This window comes from Chelon labrosus, assembly GCF_963514085.1.
Source record: "Chelon labrosus genome assembly, chromosome: 16".
In the NCBI taxonomy this organism is placed as follows: domain Eukaryota; kingdom Metazoa; phylum Chordata; class Actinopteri; order Mugiliformes; family Mugilidae; genus Chelon; species Chelon labrosus.
Genome location: NC_140349.1, coordinates 11,558,254 through 11,579,084, shown reverse-complemented (window position 1 = coordinate 11,579,084; position 20,831 = coordinate 11,558,254). Strand labels below are relative to the sequence as shown.

Below are 20,831 nucleotides of genomic sequence, written 5' to 3'. Positions count from 1 at the left end.
CTGTAGTTTCTGTTTCTGAAGACTATTTTTGCCACAACAGGGGAGGGAAACAATCATGATGGCTGAAAATGAGTCCATAGCGTCTCCTCAGGTCTTCTACTTTAGAAATGAAAATTGGAAAATATCTCAAACTGCTGAGAATTACAGCAGTCCAGGATGATTTGATCGTCTCGCGTGAGCACGAGACAAGATGAACTGATGCATTACTGTTTTTCAAGTTTCAATTATACGAGAGACAAATTTAGTTTGGATTAGTGGTAATTCCATGGAAGATTTACCAAAAACACGACATTAGAAGAACTTTCTATCCGTGGATAGAAGGATAGGAGGTTAGTGAGAGTCATCCTATATCTGGACCAATTTAATACTGTTAATTACACTTGCAAAGTAAATTTGCAAATTTTCATTAACTGATCTTTCAATCTACAAACAACTGAATGGCTTTAGCAAATCTCTCCTGTGACAATGTAATTAGAGATTTGGTATAAACAGCAGCTTCTTTGTGTCCTCGTGGCAGCCATGATCATTGTCCTATTGTCCATGTAAGAAAAACTGATTCGCTTGTCACAGCAGCAGTGTATATTACAGATGTGACTAAGCAGCCATGACTAATCTTAAATTCTTAATTCCCTTCAACAACTACTGAAGTATATGTACACTGTTTGCATTTAAAACATACATACACCCGCACCCGCTCACAAAGCACACACACACACACGGTGCATGCATTTGCTCTAATATAACAATACTGCTAGCAGGGCTCTTTATTTGCATGCCAACCAAAACATTTTGCCATCACTGAAAGCGTTCCATTTTCGTCCTCAAACGGTTGTACAAACAGCTGGATTAAAATACAAATCTGGACTGCAGAAGTGTATACAATAGAGGGGAGGAAAACAACAAGACATGCATTTGGAGGAAGAGGACGCATGTAATAATAGTCTTGTGTGTTCGGCCATTGCAGCTGCCAACAGTGCAGCTGCAGCAGCAGCCGAGTAAATTGAGCATGTGAGCAACACATGGTCAAGAGCATTACGAATTAATATAATAAAATGTATGAAATGTACAGCTGGAGAGTGAGGGCACGGTGGCTGTGCACAACTACTGGCAAGGTAAGAAGGCTCACTTTCTTGGCATCACGCAGTGAATTTGAATAATTTCAGAAGAGAATGAAGAAGGTTCCAACTGCGCTGAGGTTTATGGGAATTATTAGACTAATAAGGTTTCAAATAGGCCAACTTCTGAGTTTCCGATTGTCAGAGTGAATATTTTTTTCTTTAATTCTGCTGAGACAGGATTGCTCGAAGGAAGACAGAAGACGGTTAACCGTTTGTTCCAAAGACTAAGGTATATACTTTTAATTTTCGGCGTAATGAACTAAAAAGAGAAAGTTTAAGATGTTATTAAGGTGGTTATTAGAGAGAGGTAAAGAAAGAGCAAAGAGAGTTGGTAACACAAGAGAAGCAATACAGGGCTGGAAAGAAGAAGAAACCTGCTGTCCTGAAAATCCATGGCAGCATTGGCCACAAGCCTCCACACACACACACACACACACACACACACACACACACACACACAGACACACACAATTTGAACATCCTGAATCGTTTAGTGGCTAAATGAGCCTCTGCTGACTACAGCACTGCCACTTTGGTGTTTGTGTGTGTGTGTGTCTACATGTCTGCATGTGTCTGGGTGCGTTAGAGCGTGAAAGAAAGTTTGGTGTGTGTGTGTGTTGTACCCTGGCTGTGTACCCTGTGTCTAGGGTGCTTGTGGTGTGGTGTGTGGTGTGTGGGTGTCTGCGTGTGTGTGTTGCAGTGTCAGCACACTAACAAGGGAAAGAAGCCATCACGATAAATGCATTTTTAAACCAGCAACACTGCACTGAACTAAAGTACACCTGACATAAACCTTCTGTTGCCTTTCAGAAACCTCATTCTGCGCCGCAAACATATGTGTGTGTGTGCTGTGAATAAATCAGGAATTGGGAGTGAAACAAGCATGATAATTCAATTAAAAAAAAATGTTTTTAATTTACAGAGCAAACTTTAAAACAGATGGGCGAATTCTACGACTTTTTTTTCAGTGCATCAGTGCAAAGTTGCAAAGTTGTAGTGACCTGAAATGTCATCACTTGATCAATCTCTGTGAATTCTTTACTTACTGACAAAAAAATGGTTTTCTGAGGTTACAATGACCTATTTCAGGACCACCTTGAGGGTCCTAAAGTAGGTCTGAGAGAGGTGATTTACAGTAATGAGATGAATGGACAGAAGTAGGCATGAACGACCGGCAAACATAATGCCTCCACCCATGGCTGCAAAAAATGTATGGTGCACAATCAAATATAAATAGGATTTGGTACTTTACAGTAGCTAAACCTGAAAAGACATTATTTCCACGAGATACATTTTACTCCGAAATGTGGATAAATGGGCACTGTGGATGGAAAAAAGTGAGATATGAGCTCATGTACTTGCAAATGAAACAGGGTAATGGATCAGTGTTTTCTTCATCCTGGAGGTGTGAGGAGCAAAAGTCCTTTCGAGGTTGCATTAGCCTCTAACGCTTTTTAGCTGACTCACTTCAGGTCGACTGCTCCCGCTCACCGCATCCAAGATGAGTGTGATGGTGAAGCTGGTGTGTCTTACATTTTACTGGATGGTGCAATTGTATTGCCAAGATTTCAGGCAGAGCTGCGCTGCACGCCATGTAAGCTGGCACGGAGGTATTTATTCAGAATGTTCTGTCACTGGAAAACTTGGAGTAAGACGGGGGTTTCGCGCAAAGACGCACAAACACTAGAATTTCAGGAACTTGTTACTTGGAATTTGACCAGAATCCAAGACAGGTATATTAATTTTTGAATAATTTCACACCAACATTCGTTTAAAGCAATGGGTTTAAAAGGATCAGCCATACATCTGTCTGGTTATTGTACTGATGTATCAAATATACGTGTCAATTTCTGTTATTTTTCACATTGAAAGTAAGTCCATTAGCCGTTATATCAACCACATGTATCCTCAAAAGAGGATCTACTTTTTACTACCTTTTTAAACAATAACATATGTTCCCTGCAGAAAACTTGAAGGGTTTTACAAGGACACCACAGCGACGCCACTGCTGCACCAGCATTTGTGGGTATCTACCGGTTAAATAAACAATTATTTATCTGTGGATCACATTTTTTTTGTGATGCAGTGCAGGTTTGCAGCACTGATGCTTACACGAGCAAGAATTTCCATCTCGATGAATACATTCATAAGTTGTAATAATAAATTAATAGTGTCTTATTGGAGTCTTTTTTTGGTACCAGAGGCTGTGTTGAAACTGCAAAGGTTCATGGCGTTTGTCAGCTCGGTGATCCAATGTCCTGGTAAGTTACAGGAGGACAAGGCCCTTAACTCAACGTTTGATTTTTGGTGTCTGTTTTTTAAATCTGTGCCATTCTTAATTGGGAATAAGCCTGTTACAACATTATTTAAATATTAACAAAAATATGCTTCTCCATCTAAAACATCTGTTTTTTACTCAGGAAGTCATGTTGTAATGTCTCACCATTTGGCTCAGAGCACACACAGGAGAAGAGGTTGTGGGCAGACATTAAACTGGCATTTAAATGGCAATGATACCATGACCTGGGATTCAATGTTATTCCGTTACAATGTTTAGAAGTGTTTTAGAGCCACGATGATGAGGCCACTTAAGCTACTATGCATATAAAGAATCTCGTAGAACCGTGCAACACATATTAACAAGGAAAACGCCAAAGGTTACAGAGAGACAGAGAAACTTAAGTCACATACTGTATGTGAATGAGCGAAAGAGTCTGGATAAGAGTCACGGGAGATGGTGCAGGGTATCCATCTTATTTGAGGAAACATTAGGCATTCAGAGTACTTGCAGATGAGCTACGCGAGCAGCATTAAATGTCAGTGTTAACTAAAGTTTAGGTAGCACCCATCATCAGTAATAATGAGAGGAGGGGAGAGGAGAGGAGAGGAGAGGCGAGGAGAAGCGAGGAGAGGCGAGGGGAAGAGAAGAAGAGGAGAGGAGAGCTATAGTGTCTGCAGAGCAAAAAAAAAAAAAAGATGAGGGGGCAGGAGGGGAAAGAGGGAAGGTGGAGGGGAGAAGAGGAGTAGCAAGGATTGAGTAGGTCTGCAGAGGAGAGATAAGAGTACTTCAAGTGTCACTACAAGACTGGTACATTGATCTGAGAGAGAGGGGGGGAGAGAGAGAGACACAGAGAGATTCATTACAGTGAACTGTGTTTTGAATATAATTTCAAATGCCACTCTATTATATCATAAATACAACATACAGCCAACTGTGTGCCATAAAAAAACAACATATACGATTAAAATAATGACGATTGGAAGATTCTACATACTCTACATTTTTGGCGTCCCCGAAGTCTAATTTCTAGCCCTAAAGCCATCAGAGAGGTCGGTATTTGTCAAGCAGTTGACATCGGCCACAGCCACGTCACAGCTGTTCAGTTTGTTTTTTTGATGTGTTATCGAAATTAACAAAATGCCAAAACTGTTCAGAAAAAAGCAAAAAAAAAACAGTTCACTTCAAACATACTGCTCTTAGTACTGCTACAAGATTTTAACATTGTCAGCTATAAACTGTTTCAAAGTAAAAGCCTCTCCCCATCTGCAATGGTATGCTGATTCCATTAGTTTTTAAGGAGTGAAGAATATGCCTTTAGACTTTAAACAGTTTAGTAACCTATAAATTGCTGTCTCAGTAATTGCACTTTAGGATGTCAACACACAAGGGTGTATTACAAAATTAAATCCCTACGCTAAAGTCTGCAGAGAGGGATTAGCAGTATAGTCAGAGTAAATCTGCGAATATGTGTGTATGTGTGTATGTGTGTGTGTGTGTGCGCGTGCCGTGAAGTAAGGTAGTAAGTTAAGGCGGGGTATTATGTTATTAAATGTGTCCATTTATTTATTTATTTATTTATTTTTTGAACTGGTGGCTACGTATGGTCCTGGATTATCTCACATTCACCTGGAAATGCACAGTATACAGTTTGTGTGTGTGTGTGTGTGTGTGTGTTGCACTTCATGTTTGTCCGTATGCCAGTATGCTGTGAGTGTTTGTCTGCATGAGCGCGTGCACGTGTAGTCTCCAGCTGCTTGGATCAGCAGAGCTTTACATCCACAGGGAACCATTAGCAAGATAATAATGAGACCATGGAGAAGCTGGAAGAGAGGTGTGTGTATGTGTGTGTGCGTTTGTGAAAGAAAGGGACAGAGAGACAGGGAGAGGGAGGAAGACATTTTTTAGTTCGTTTTTTACAAAACAAAGAATTAGAGTTGTCTTGAGGTGAACTAAGTTTGATGCTAGAAAAGGTTTCTACATTTCTGGCATCTGTTTTAATTCTATATATGTATTCCAATTCCAATACAAGTTTTCCCTCATCTTTATTTCATTCGATCACGTTTTTCAGCGAAAGAACTTTCCCGAGCATTGGGTGCGTTTCAGTTGCAGGTGTGTCTAGATCACGTGCCAGGGAAATTATTTTAATCATTTTCCAATTAAGTCCCTGCTTGGAAAAGAAGAACTAGGACTTTAAGGACGAGGCTTGCAGCTGGGAACATTTCAGATTTGTCAAGCACTCACAGTCAGTCTCGACAATGGCTTGTTAAAAGGTGTTTGCTCACTAGTGTTTCGGGCGATATGAATCCATTTGGTTGCTGCTGCTGCTGCTGCTGCTGCTTGTCTCTTTTCGAGAAGTGACTCAAGGACCCCGTACGCAAAGTAGTAAATCACAATCAGCATCAGCGGGGCTTTAATCTCCCCCATGCTAACATCCATGCTTACATTTGTTACACTGATGCATGTAGGTCACATTATATGACACTGCTGTATAGTTTTCTGTATTACTGCCACCTACTGGACTGGAGTGGAACAGACTGTAATATTATCACACACTAAATGTTATTACTTGGAAGGTATTTTTATTTTTTTATGTGACTTGAACCAATTAGCAGGAATGAGAAGCAGATGTTTCACACATATGAAGCTATTCAATTAATATTATATGTAGTTAGCACAGGATAATAAGAACCTTACATATTCAACTGCAGACATTTATACGTCAAGGCCATTATACCGAGCTGTCGAATATGACTTTCTTTTCATGTGACTTTATCAGGAAATATGACCTGTTCATTCTTTAAAGAAAGTTATTTCTGCTGCTAATTTGTCAAAGTTAATCACTGAAGGAGTGTTGGAACTCTGTGACACACTGTTACACACAAGTACACAGATACTAGAGCGCATACGATGCATTACGTCTGAGTGTATTTGTATCATAACTGATTTAATATGAGCGGTTAGCTTGAATAGTCCTTTACGGGAAGGGAGCTTGTGTTTGTGCATAAACCTGCATGAACACTGTAATCTGTCCAAGCACGGTTGAACCTGATCAGAATACTTGGCACACAAACAAACACTTACTATAGAGGTATACAGTATGTCAAGCTGGCATCGTTCCCTCGCTCCTACTCTGTGCGATGCGTGAAATAACATTACACAGTTTGACACTGAAGCAAAAAAAAAAAAAAAAAAACAGCTATATATACGTGTTTAGCAGGCACACATTGTGCAGCGTGCTTTAGTGGATGGATTTCTTTAGTATATATGTGCACTTTTTAAATTTTTAAAGACACATTATGACCTTAGCAGACAGCTAACGGTGACACCATACTGGAAACCGAGCCCAGCCTTTGATTAAGGGAAATGTCTTCAGTGTACACAGGTGAATTGAGCTGCAGATATTAAAATGTACTGTAATGCTTTGTAAAAAAAACAGAAAAACAGATCAGAATTTGCCTCACCTCCCATCCAACTGCTATGCACTAAAGCAAGTAGCACAATAAAAAGCAAAACAAGAAGAGAGGACACCAGGAAGAAGTAAGCAGAAGAAGAGAAAGGGGAACAAAGCATAAAAGCATGCTAGCTCAAAACTAACACTGTCATGAAAAATAACACTACAAGCGTGACAATCCCACCATCTCCCCGAGCAACAATTCAAGTCAGCCTTGGGCAAAATGCACACACACACACGCAATATCAAAAACACATCGTCATGAGCGCTTGTCAGAAGCAGTCACTCACACACACACACACACACAAACAGTCCTAAAGTGAATAGGGAAAGTCGTTGAAAGTTTAAGTGGAAGTCAAACAACCAACTTCAGCAGAGTTTCAAAGTACTGACTCCGGCAGATTCTCATTGAAAAATAACAGCTCCTATAAGCTCATGCTGACGAAAAAGTCTAAATAGCATAATCACTTGCTTAGCACCTGGTTTTTATGTGTTTTCAAGTGACAGGGCTATGCACTCTGTGATGCAGCATTTCGCAGCAGCACTTTAATATTTGATATATAGAGACACCACCTACTGGGGTTTATGAAAAAGAAATTGCTGCTGCAAGCCCCGGATTCAAAGCAAACACCTGTTTGAGGCCATATTGCCGCAGACGTACCTCTATAACCAGACAGCTGGATGACAATACATTTTTGGTCTGGCGTGATGTTATTGTCGAATAAATAAAGGAGATAATATAATCTATAGTGTGATTCTGTCTAATTCTTTACCTGTCTACATTGTGTCTGTAAAATCAACACCATGGCACCGGAGCCACTTCAGACGGAACTACCATCCCAATCGTCAACAGAAACTAGATCATTATTTCCTACTTCATTATGATCAGTGCCTACATATATACATGAACATATTGTTAACACATACCTTGCACTCGTAGTGTTGACACGGCGTCTTAATTAGAAAAAAGCTTTCTAATTTCACCACCTAATTAGCATATAGAGAGTAGCCATAGTAACTAATGATACTCAACCAATCCTCACTTTCTTTCTTTCTTCATGTCCCTTGAATGAACACTGAATCCGCATTTTAATTTCTCACTGTCAAACATTTTAAGTGTCTGCAAATGTCAGATTATAGGCGGCTTAAATTATTTGTCAAAATACTTAAAATGAAAAAAATAATTAGTTGCACTGTAAACAGTCAAGACACTGACTGACGCTACTGTTAGCGATGGGTACTTAAGCTCAAAAGGGAGCTTTCGTTATGAACGAAACATGCTTTATTCTTCTCTTCCAGTAACTTTTTGAGACAACGCTGCTTCAGACTTAAGTAACTTGATAGTATTTTGTTTTCAAAGTCTTGGCGTCTCATTGCTCTTGTAAGTAACTCCACAGGCTATTCATAAAGGCGCTGATGTTTATTGTGAAGCAAATTTACTCCTTGCTTCATTCATGTAAATAAGATGGCTGGACTGATTTGGAGTCTTTTATTCAGCACAAACTGCAGAATCAGCAAAAGTGCACACACAAGGTTGTAAGTAGCTGACAATGCACATCCAACTGTGTGTTTCCAGAAATTCCTTTTATGTTTCTTTCCATATTCTCGTGTTATTAAAACACAAAAGTGGCATATATTAGAAAACTTCTCCAGACACTCTTCTTTTTTGGTAGTTTAATAAAAACACCATGTTAAATGAAGTCATGGTTGTTTAAGCAGAGAAAACAATGATTTGGCTTATTATTGGATCCAGTCCTCTACCCCTATCCACTTCTATTTTAACAGCCACTGAGAGTAGCCTGGCATGTTGCCGTTTTATTCACTCTGGTACAAAATGTTCTTAATGTAAAATGACAAAATGTGAAAGGAAAATGTGTTTTTAAAAAAAATGTAAATTAATAACTGCCTTGATGTATTTTCTAATACCATTTTTTGGTGTTTTTAATGACATAATTAATCTATTTGAGTCATTTATTTAATTTTCGTTTTGGCACTTTCATTTCTCCATATGAATAACTGGTTTAAACCTTTTATCCCTCAAAGGCATACCTTGGGCTGTAATTGCATAAGGCAGATTAGGGAACACAGTAAAATCAAAATGCTTGTAAACTTTATAGTAGCGTTCACAAATGTCTCAATTATGAAATTTAATTATTTAAAGATGTCATAAAGTGTGTGTTTTTAATTCTTAGAACGTTTCTCAGTGCAAACCTTCTTATCTTGAGCGCAGTGTGCGGTAAATCTATAGAGTGACGGCTGCCAAATACACATGAGTCAGCATCGTAATCGCTAATCACAGTGGCACGCTTGCAGAGAGGGTAACATGGAAATTATGCAAACTAAAGACGTATAGAACATCCATCAGGTCCAGGAAGTGGAGGCACTCCAGCTTAATTGATATTTTCCAGGGCAGTGAGTGTTTCTGAGATCTTATGGGTTTTAAGTTGAAAAAGACCTGAAAACTACTTGTGCATGTAAAGAAGCTGGTAGTTATATCCTGAACGGTCATGTCTTATTCTATCTGCAAACCACTTGTCATGAACAGCCTCCTATATCTTGAACTATACTTGTCACCCAGCTGAAAAGCCGCGTTATGTTACTATAAGAATAAATGTGTTCAGACCAAACAGTTGCGGGTACTCCCTGAGGCTAACTACTCACTGGGGAGCTCCACCAAGACTGTTGTTTTTGGAGTCGGACTGCAAGTAAGAACCACTAAATTCCCTTTTTAAGGGTAAGTAACAGTAAGAACTGTTGTCATGGTTGCACCAGTGTTTTTGAACTTTAAACAGAGTTTTTCAGTGTTGTCTTTGTGTATTTTATGAATCATTATACACTTAACGACCGTACTCTCATGCTCTCATGTCATGTCAAGTTAATTTTGTGCTGATGAAGTACCTGCCCCTGAAGAAGAAGAAGAAGAAATAAACGATCAACTAAATTAATCTGTAAGAACTGTGATTATTCTTAATGTGTGCACTGTGGACAAATAAAAAAGGGAGGGGCCGCTAATAATCCATCATTCTATCATTATAAATTATCTTGTTTTAGTCACTGTAACTGTAAGAGAACACTAGTTCCTTCAAGTGAAACTGGAAGTCACAGCATTGCCTTAAATAATTTCTATGCAGCATAATGTTATTGAAAAAAAAAAGTTATATGACTTGAGCTTTTTTATTTTTTTTCTGCAGTTTTTAGATAAGAAAATTTCATTCTTTCTCACACACACTATAAGGTCACATGCTAAAGCTATTCTGCCACAGAATTACTTTTGTTTGGGGCATATTTGGACCCACAACCCCCGTGAGTTACTTCTCACAAAAAAAAAAAAAACACAACAGTCAAGTGCTCGATCAGACTGCAGCTGAATTAGTACCATGAGCCCAACGAATAATCCCTATCCTTCTGCAAGCACACAAAAATATGCACCCCAGCAGCAGCCTCAATCACGTTATGCTGACTACACACACACAAACAAACACACACTCATTTCATTTCCGCTTCTAAGCCAGTCTAATTTCAAGTTTTGTCAGAGCACATTATTACTTTTTCAATTCCAACAATAACCCCTACTTCCTCTGCTTCCGCCTCTCCCCCGTCGATCCTACCCCCCCACCCTTGTTCCCATTTGCGTTACACATCTCTCTCTCTCTCCCTCTCTCCCTCTTTCAAACGGTCTTATTGTGACTTGAAGATATTATTCACGGCATATTACGGCAAACATGCGCGGGATCAATCACAGTTTCTCCTAAATTCCCACATACATTTTCACTCTCATTTCTGTAAGGAGATATAAACGCTTCACACAATGATGCACTTTCTTCTCATATCACCTCCGCCCTGCTCATGAATATTCATAAGCATATTCTTTATCTGTGAGATCATGATCAAATTTTTTCTCAGGGCCAGCTTCCTGCATGTGTGTGCATGTGTGTAAGCTGTGTGACGGTGGATGCCTTGAATGCTAAAGGATATTCCTGCACTGTAAATAATTCTGCACAAATTCTGCAGAAGTACACACACTGACACTCATACATAAATGCACAGATGCACTCAGCGATCTGCACGCTAGCACATGATGTATATACTTTACATGGTTTTCTTCAGCATTAGTGCAGCTGGGTGGTATGTTTTCCCATTATATTTAGCTTATGACTCTATATAACATATGTACAAGTGTACTGGATAAGCACACTTCGCGGCTCAATTTCATATCGTGCTTGAAAGACTGGCTCTGCAGCTGCTACAGTTACACATGTCAAGAGAAGTTTATTCCTACACCTAAAAATCACATACAGTGACTCAGTGGATCTGCAGGACCACATCAGCACATCCGGACAGGTTCTAGACTATTAAATAAATAATCCTGCATTTCATTACAAGCGCACAAAACTGAGTAATATAAATTCTAGTTGAAGTAATTGCTCACTAAACACAGAGAAGATGTTCAAGTGTTATAAAAAGAGAAATGATGAGTAAGAATCAGCATGGCGCCTACACTTTCTTTCTACTAATATTATTATAGTTAACTCAATGGCAACCATAAAATGTGCTTTTCCTGAAAAGTGCCTATTTAAAGCCCCAGCGCATCATTCTGCCTCCAAAATTAGTTAATCGTAGAAAACCAGAGGAGGCTGCTTAATTGTAGTGGTTAATTTTTATGGCTTGGCTTGATTATTTGACACTCGGGCCTTTTAATGGAGTAAATACACGGGGTCTGTTTAGAGGACGGTGCTTCCTTTTAACCTTAGCGATGAGTTTAATGTTAAGCTGACACACAGTTACGTTTAAACATTTAACTGCCTGAGAACATCACAAGAGAACAAGGAAGCCTCAGATTTATTGTACAAATTTGTGTATATTAGAAAACAGGCTATATTTAATCGAGGTCAGGAAAGTACTTGCTCCTAAATCTGGGTCAGTTTTTGGTTGAACAGCTTTTCAGGTTATCTACAGAACTCATTAAAAAGGCACATTGTGTATTAAGAGGCAGGATACAAAAGTAGGGGGCTTGATAACAACAATCCTTGCATAGCATCGGCATCATAAAATGGTGTCTCTCTCAAAACCAACAAACTGCAGTCTTTTTTAATGCCGATTACAATATATCTTATCGTCAGTGTCATTGTTCTGTGTCTAAAAGAAGGCTTAAATAAAGCAACTAGAATTTGCCTGAGGTTTTTTGAAGATGTTTCACCAACCATCCAGGTGGCATCTTGAAATTGGAACCCCACGCAACTAATAACCCGACACTTATTTGTGATTAGAGAAGATTTCATTGTGCAAAGAAGATATCACCCAGATTAACCTGAAATACATCCTCTAATTGTAGATGAGAACTGGGGGATTAACAGGACTTAATAAGGTGGATTTCAGGTGGGCACCACACATAGATGTTCTCAAATAGAAACCTAGATCTAGCAGGTGGGCACCACTCACAAATGTTGTTACATAAAAACCTAGACCTAGCAGTCAGTAAAATCTGGAGAAGCCCATTTGAGCAGGATACAGTATTGTTATATTAGGTTGCAGTGTAGCGTAGGTTGCTCCTGTACTCATTGTCATGTCGGCTCCAACTTAAATGATAGCACTCGTGATTTAAATCCAAAAAGTGTTTGATAAAGGCAACTGGACTTGCAGAGGTTTTTTTTGAAAAGGACACTAGTCGTGACAGTTTCTGGTCGTTAACAGAAACAAGACAAGCGAGTTTCTGATGGGCTACACCCACAGATGTTCCTATTTAAACTTCAACTTCCCACCAGTCCCTTAGAACTGAAGAAGCTACTCAGATGAGTGGTGAATTGTCTTCTCAAAAAACCCTACAAGTCCAGATTGCCTTTCTCAAACGCTTTTTGGATATACCGCGACCTATATGACTGAGAACCTTCACAGACACTCATGATTAAACCTCCCCATTCAGCATAGGTTCTTATCTGTAAATATTGTCCATATGCTGTAAAAACAACCTGTACCGTACTTATTTATCATAATATTTATGCCACGTGCACTTACTGCCTATTGCACTTCTGGTTAGATGCTAAACTGCATTTCGTTGCTGTACATGTACATGTGTAATGACAATAAAGTTGAATCTAATCTAAAATGGGAGAAAAACAGACAGCATTTATTTGACACGTCTAGTTCTCAAGCTTGGTGGCACCCCACTGCAAAAGCCAGAACCCTGGGTAGATGCCCAGGGTAAGAAAACCTTTTCATCTTTGGTCTTTATTTCACTAAAATAAAACTGAGAGAGAGATAGAGAAAACTTTTGGTGGTGGGGATGAACATTTTTTTTTTTTTTTTCACTTTTAAAAACTGGTTTATATGAAGAAGCAGCAGTGTATTAAAGCACAATATTGTCCTTAAGTATATCTACTAATCACTTTATGCATCCATCCAATTGCTCTGTGTTGGAGCAAAATGTGGTCTTTAATAGTGCCCCTATAACATTCTTTGATCATAAAGGCGAAAGTAATGCGAACAGATATCAGGATCTTATTATTTTTGAATGAGCTACAATTTAATACCATACAGTATAATGTCTCTGCCATTCTGTTCATTACTGATGCGTGATAAAGCAGCGAGTTCTGTAGCTAGGTCTACATTCATGTTGTTTTATGAATAAAGGGACGGGGTTTACGACACATGAACACACAGAGGAAAAAAAAAAAGAAAGTGAAAGAGCTAGAGAGAGAGAGAGTGTGAGCATATTCCCGGTGATATTGCTAAAAGCACTGCATTTCAAGTCATTTGATTGCACGGTTGAATAATTGATAGAAAGCTATTACGGCTGGTATGAATGCCTCTAGGTGTCACTGCACATACACACAAGCAGAAACTGTATGCTGCTATGTTTGTGTGTGTATGTTTTTGAGTGGGTTTATGTTTCCTGCCGTGATGTGTGCAAGTGAAAGTGGGTGTGAATAGTTGTGTATATGTGTGTGTGTGTGTTTCTGAGTTGGTGTGAACGCATTAGTAGCTTAGCTCCTCTTAGCCTTTCTGACAGAGTGACAGAGACACTGCTAATCCAGCACTGACAAGTTGCCATTTCCCCTGCTTCCCTCTCGCTCCCTCTCATTCCTCACCACCCCTTCTTCCTTCCCTAGACACAAATTACACTTCGCTGCACAGCGATGTATGCGGTGCAACAATTTAGCACACAGTTGCACGTATTGGGCTCGTTTTACTTGTTACGCACAAAAAGGCAAGGCTAATGGGGACAACCAAATCATTACCCAAATTATAAGATTTCACAAATTTGCATTTATGGTGTTCGAAGTACTGAGTTTAGTTTTTGTCTGCTGTCAACATTAATAATAAGATAAAAATTGCATGATGACTCATGCTGATATAATCCAACAATACTAGGCTGCATTATTAAATAGGATGAGCTCCTATAGCAGCCTTACAAAAGCAATTAAAGCCACAATGTTATGATAATGACTCTTCTCCGTGGTGGTGAGGTGACATGTTTGATTCCTGCATTAGTCCTCTTTAATGGCTTTAGTCTAGTATAAAAATAACCTGTAAATAATGATTGTCTCTGCAGTAGTTCCTACTGTATGTGTGTGGACTAAAATAAATGGGTCTACTTTTCTGTGGCATCATTTCTATCCGGGGCTGTTTGTTTTCCCAAATGTATGCACCTCCACATTGTTCACTGCACATATTGCATGGAGTAAGTATGTAGATGCAGATGCTTCTGAAGATTGGTTTCATATACCATAACAGCATGGGTTGCATCCTTGTCTGTATTGGTCTAGGAAGTCTGTAAAGCTTCCGACTGTTTTTCTGATGTCTCAGCTGACAACCTTAAACTCATACTTGTTCTCTAAACCAGTAACCACCAGTCAATATCCAATGTGTTCCCCGCCACTTCCTTCATGTCCTCCAGGAGCTGATCTCTGTGTAGTACAGAAACTGTTTATCTACAACAAAGTGGTGTTCTACCAAAAAAGAAAAAAGTATAACCTGGCCTGAATTTTATTGGTTCCTTTTGGTCACTGCCATCACACATAAGTAGCTGTGAAAGCTTCCAGTGTGCGTCTGTGATCCTGAAATTACTGCCGCCGACTGTGACTCCAAGCACAGCTCCTACACAAGTTTCCATGAGGCTGATACTACAGCAATCTATACTTACCAGTGATTGTAAGCAATTACTTTCCTCACAGCAGTTGGTGGAATCTCTTGCTTATCTCATCTTGTTTATATTGTGCTTGCATCTCTAAAGAGTGCACACACCATGAACTGATAGTCCTCTGAATTCAATACCGCGAGTCCGCCCACACTCTTCTGGGAGGACGGGGACGTTAGAGTCCCTTACGGGGAGTGTAAGTGGCTTTCCGTACGTGTTAAGCAATGTGGTTCTTCTGGATGGCTGACTCTGTGTTGCTTATCAGACCCACGACCAGAATTCATTCAGGTGGAGCAGCAAAGTTCAGACTTGTAATTAAATCAGAGTGGTTGCCTTGTAAGAGGTTCAGGTCACCGGTGTCACTTGGCAGACAAGTCACTGGAGTAACATAAAGGAAGGTAAAAAGTTACTGATGAAACAGCTTAGATAAAGAGAGGAATGTCTTCAACTCAAGTATGGTGGGTTTTGATACGGTATTACGCTGGTTGCGCATTTCTGCCTGTGTTGAAAACTAAATCCTTTAAAAACATATCCTTAAAATCTGACCGATGCATTTGGGCAGTGACCAAAACATACAAGCACATGCAATGAATTCCATCATAGGGTGTCTGGATTCAGCCTCACAGATATGGTGAGGTGCTCAGATATCAGAGGGGAGCCTAGAGTAGACCCGTAGCTCCTTTGCTTCGAAAGGACTCAGCTGAGGTGGTTCGGACATCTGGCGAGGATGCCTCAAGGGCATTGGCTTTTTGGAGGATTACCAGCTGGGAGGACACCCCAGGGAAGACCCAGAGTTTGCTGGATGGATTACATAGCTCATGTGGCCTGAGAATGATCTCTTAGGAGGGAACCAGAAAACACTGCTACACAGAGGGTTGCCACTGCAACTTTGGATGAGAGGAAGAGAATGGTTTGATGGACTAATAGGACGTAGCCATTGGTCAGTAAACAAAATAATATTCATAAAATACTGGATCAAGTCACTTGCACACTCTCTTGTCAAGCAGAAAAAAAGACATGGGCATACAATCAGAGTCCATTTGTGAAAACCTGACAAATGTTAAGCCCAGTATGCTGTTGACTCCCCTGACTTGTTTCTAGGTTGTCCCTCAGCTACTCGGATAAAAATATGTGTGTCTTTGAGGCTTTGTTTAGCGAGCTAGTCACACAAACTCCTGTAAATGGGGGTCAATGAGAGCCTCTGGGACTCCACCATATGGACTGGCAGAGTAAAACAATGAGCTGTCAGCAGACTGAGGACTGCAGAAGTCTGCAAATTACAGTGGGTGTAATTTGGGGTAGGTTTAGTGGGCAGCAACCCGTTTCATAACAGAAATTTAATATAAAAATTGTGTATTAATATTAGGACTACCTTCCTAATATTGTGTAGGTCTCCCTTGTGCCTCCAAAACAGTCATGACTCATCAGAGAATGGACATGGTGTCTGGTAACAAAATGTTGTTGGGGGCTTTTGGGTCCTATGAGTGAGGGGAGGGGCCTTTGTGGATCATCCCATAGATACTTGATCAGTTTGAGATCTAGTGAATTAGAAGGCCAGGTCATTTTTGTGGGTGTGTCTGTGTCAGGCTGCATCCTGCTGGAGATGGCTGCTGCCGTCAAGGAGCGTCAGATGGTAAACGGTTTTAATCCTCTGGCTGGTCGGCGTATATGGGGGGATGTCTGTCTGTATAGTGTCTTTCGTTAGCATGGATCTATAGTGTGTTGTACAGGTGTATCTTTGATTATGAAGTCAAGAATAAAAAGCATGCACACGCATTAAAAACATATTCAGACAAGAAATCTTGGACAGTCACACACACAAACACAGTCTGTCTGTCTTTCTGTCTCTCTCACAGACATACACAGACATATATGAAGAGTTTTCTTCTACAATTCCATAGATTTTGTTTAGAGAAAGCATCACGTAGAGGAAAAATCTCTATGTGATAAATCTGTGTGTTATTGCAAACATTCATTTCTATTTTTATCATCTGTTTTCATTTTCTCTTTAGAATCAAACTCCTCATATGTAGTCACGCACACAGACACATCCAGGTTTAGTGCGTACCTCGACAAATAGGAGCCGGGAAGTCCCAGACGGCGGTGTTTCCAGCATTGGTGATGCAGGTGAGCGTGGCGTGGCCGTCTAAGACGTAACCAGGGACACAGCTGTAGCGCACGCGGTCTCCTACGGCAAAACGGCCGCCGCCACTTAGCACTGCTTTCGGAGGGACACCGGGATTTCCACAAGACGTACTGTGAAGCTCTGCAAGAGAGAACAGAACAGGACAAAGGGAGGGATTTAGGCTTTTTCAATTTCATTTTTCAATTAATTGTACTAAAATCTATTTACTCCAACTCAGCCGTCACTCAACCAAATAATACACCCAATTCTTATTCAGCGATGCGTCCCTTTCTGAGGACGCTTTGAAACACTTTTTCTGTGTCAGCACAGAAAGTGTTTTGGCTTTATTTTTTAGTTGTCCCTCTCACACACATCTGACTACACAGGCCACATGATTTGATCTAGTAATTGCCCTTGTAATTGTGACCTAGTGTGTATTTTTATGCTAGCTTCTTTGATTTAACGTGCACATCCACAGTTATTACGTGCTTACAATATGCAGGTGAACTGCAGCTCACTACTGTGTCTGAATGCCTCTTGTGTAGTCACAGATGGAGTGCCACAGCTGCTGATGCTTCTCTGCTAATGTGCTGCTCGCACTGAGTTACCCACGGAGTTACCACCCCAGTCCACAGGTACCGGTGCGTCTGCCATTTGAAAAGGATTTTATGTTCAGAGGAGCAGCATATTTGCATTGTGGTGATGTAGATTAAATACTGACAAATCATTGCAACCTGTGCCTAAATCTTGCCCTAAGCCCAGATAGAGGGAGGTTCTTAAGTCTATCATACTTTATTATGCATACTTTAAAATGTAAACGTGCATTTTGCATTGAAAACACATGAACCTCAGCCTCAGAGACATGGAATGAGGCATTGTGAAAGCATCTTAATCACATTCCCGCCTCCAGATGCCTTCACAGTACATATGTACAACTGAACACCTATAAACATCCGCAGGCGAAACCACTGCAGAGAGGGGGGAGAGAGAAAGAAAGCAAGGGAGAGAAGGGTATTACAAGTCATAAACCAGGAAGTAGATGGGAGCACAGGGACCAACTCTGGCCCTATTGTTTGAACTTGATTGATACAAGTATGAAACTGCTCAGACAGATATGGAGTTAGGGAGGTGGGTAGAGAGAACTAGGCAGATGGGGTGAGGGGGAGGCAAGAGAAACAGAAAAGAGGGGGTCGTGGGGCAGAGAGAAGACAGAAGATGCCCAGCATGATAGATAGATCTATGAAACTACTGAGACAGAGTGAGGAAGGTAAGACTGGAGACAGTTAAAAGAAAAGAGAAAGGTATAGAGAGGCAGAAATGGAGAGTGGAGGAAAGGTAGATTCCTCCCCCAAATGTGAAGTGGAGGCAGAGCTGTGCTTATTCTTAAAGTGTCACCGGGAACAATGAAACCTTACGGCATACTGAAATATGTGCAATAATCTTCAAATGAAAAGCCGGAGTACAGCTGGAGGGGAATCTTCTCCACAGTAACAGCAAAATGTGCAATTATCATTCACAAAGAAGGCAATGGCTAGAGAAGATTTGGTGTCAGCAAATGAAGCGATAGAGCGACTCTTAGATTGGCTGCCTGATTGATTCATTTATAAAAATGACTTTATTGTCATACCTTTTCAATTACACTCCTCTCCTTCTCGCTTACTCCCCAAGTTTATGTTCCCCCCTCTGTAGCCATGGTGCTTGCTAGTATTAAAAGGACTATGTGGACGTTTACAATTGTGATTTTTTTTATTATTTTAATGGCCGCACACAAACACAATCTTAAACTTGCCATCCTTTTTATTAATAGCATCTTTCTTGAACGTGGCTCCATTAGAACAAAGTGTGTGCACCATTTATTAAATAGATATAACTTGAACACAGTTGTAAATGATTGTCGATTGCTGAAAAACAAACACCTCCATGCGCTGAGAATTAGATGCTATAAACGTCCTGTAAGGTTTGATTTGGGCGTATATTTACTTCAAGTGGTCGGAGATGATGAAAAGAACAAACTAAAGAGGGAAACTGTTTTGGTAAAGACCCTGCTGGACGCCCTCCTCCCCTCGGACTGCCATCACCTTATCTCCAGACCCACAGTGGCAAGATACACTTCGACTCTAGCACTCATACACACACACACACAACTCAGGTCATCCATCACTGTGGCGACCCCCCGTGCTGTATTGTGATTGGATGTCAGCTTGGCCTAGTGTTGCGACCTGTTGGCCTATCGATTTTTGCCAGTCAGCGTGGACCCACTCAGTGTCAGGATGTTTGTTGTTCGGTATCCTATCAGACACACATTTACTCTCGGAGACACACATTCACATTTCGGCGTGCTATCTGCAACACACACGGACCAGCACTTTCTCATTTTACCGTAATCTGAACCTCTATTACTATTTCATTTATCCATCGGCTATCTACTTCGTACACTTTTGCCCCTTATGCTGCTTCATTTTCTCTCTTTTTTAATCGCTTTCAATTTCTCCATCTGTTTCTGCCTGCTTTTTTTTTTTTTTTTAATCTTTCATTCCCATGTCCAATGTTTTTACCCCCACCGTATCCTTCAGTGGAGACACTCCACCCATCTTCTCCCTTCCACTTAAAACTTTGAGGACTTGCCAGCTCCTTACTCTCTACCTCTTCCCTCTTCCATCCATGCCACTATATCAGCCCTTCTGTCCATCCACTCACTCCTCCTTTCTCTGCCTAGTTTATAGTGAACATCCCATAGTTTCATTACACTAGTTTATTCAGTAGCCAGCAGCTACACCGCACTCCTTTCCGTGGTTTATTGTTGCCCGCCCTCTCTTATTTATTCTCTCATCCCCGCTCTCCTTCCTCCTCTCATTTCACTCTATCTATCTCTGCCTCTCCTTCTCTATCTCATCCTCTCCCCAGTTTACCATAACCATGATTTCAGTCTCAGTTGCTTCATTACAAGCTGCTGCTTTTATGGGCCATCTGTAGAACTATCTGCATTTGTCTCACACACACACACACACACGACACTCACACACACAAGCATATAGGGGCACACAAAAGACAGCCTACAGAGGAGGCGCTAGCATAAAGCTGCTCTTTCTGCCACACACACACTCTCACACACACATTACCATTTACCTGGCTTTTATTTCTCCCTAGATAAGCAATTACAACTGAGTCCAAAAGAGAAGAAGAGAGAGAAGAAGAACCGAAATGGCAGACACGAACGGAGTAGTGGGTAAAAAGCAAAGTGCTAAAAAAAAAAGAAAGAAAGCTGCCATGCTTTGAGAGTTTTTAGTGAGACAGATGACACTGCAGACTGGAAGACTGGAGAGGGAGGGACTGAAGGACAGGGAAGACGGAAAGAGAGTGAAAGAGAGAGAGAGGAAAGAAAATGGAACAAGTGGCATAGATGGACAGGCGTGATTCAATGAGTTTGGGGGTTTTACACCTCAGTCAGCAGTAACTTTTATAAAAGACGAACAGAGCATTATACCTGAGGAGAATAGATGCTGAAACGCTCGAATACAAAGTGCAGAATCTGGTTATGAGGGTCCGTCTACGTTTGTTTCCAGTGGCTACAGCTGAAAAATTATTTTTTAGAACTTCTTTTCAAGACACATCCCATAAAAGATGGAAGGTTTATAGGAAGTGTAATAGGACAGACCCGAGTCCTGTAACAAACAGATACGTGTACCCGGGGCACTCGGATCTATAAAAGGTTTCACTGGCTG

The 20,831-nt window shown here is 40.5% G+C and overlaps 1 protein-coding gene across 1 annotated transcript in view; it reads right to left on the bottom strand.

Moving 5' to 3' along the window:
* Window positions 1–20,831, bottom strand: part of csmd3b (CUB and Sushi multiple domains 3b) — a gene marked incomplete at its 5' end in the record, with an annotated part of 336,937 nt that overhangs the window by 187,527 nt on the left and 128,579 nt on the right. The window contains one exon of the mRNA XM_084563441.1: window positions 17,053–17,250. Within this exon, the coding sequence (XP_084419567.1) occupies window positions 17,053–17,250 (198 nt within the window). The remainder of the gene's footprint in view (window positions 1–17,052; window positions 17,251–20,831) is intronic.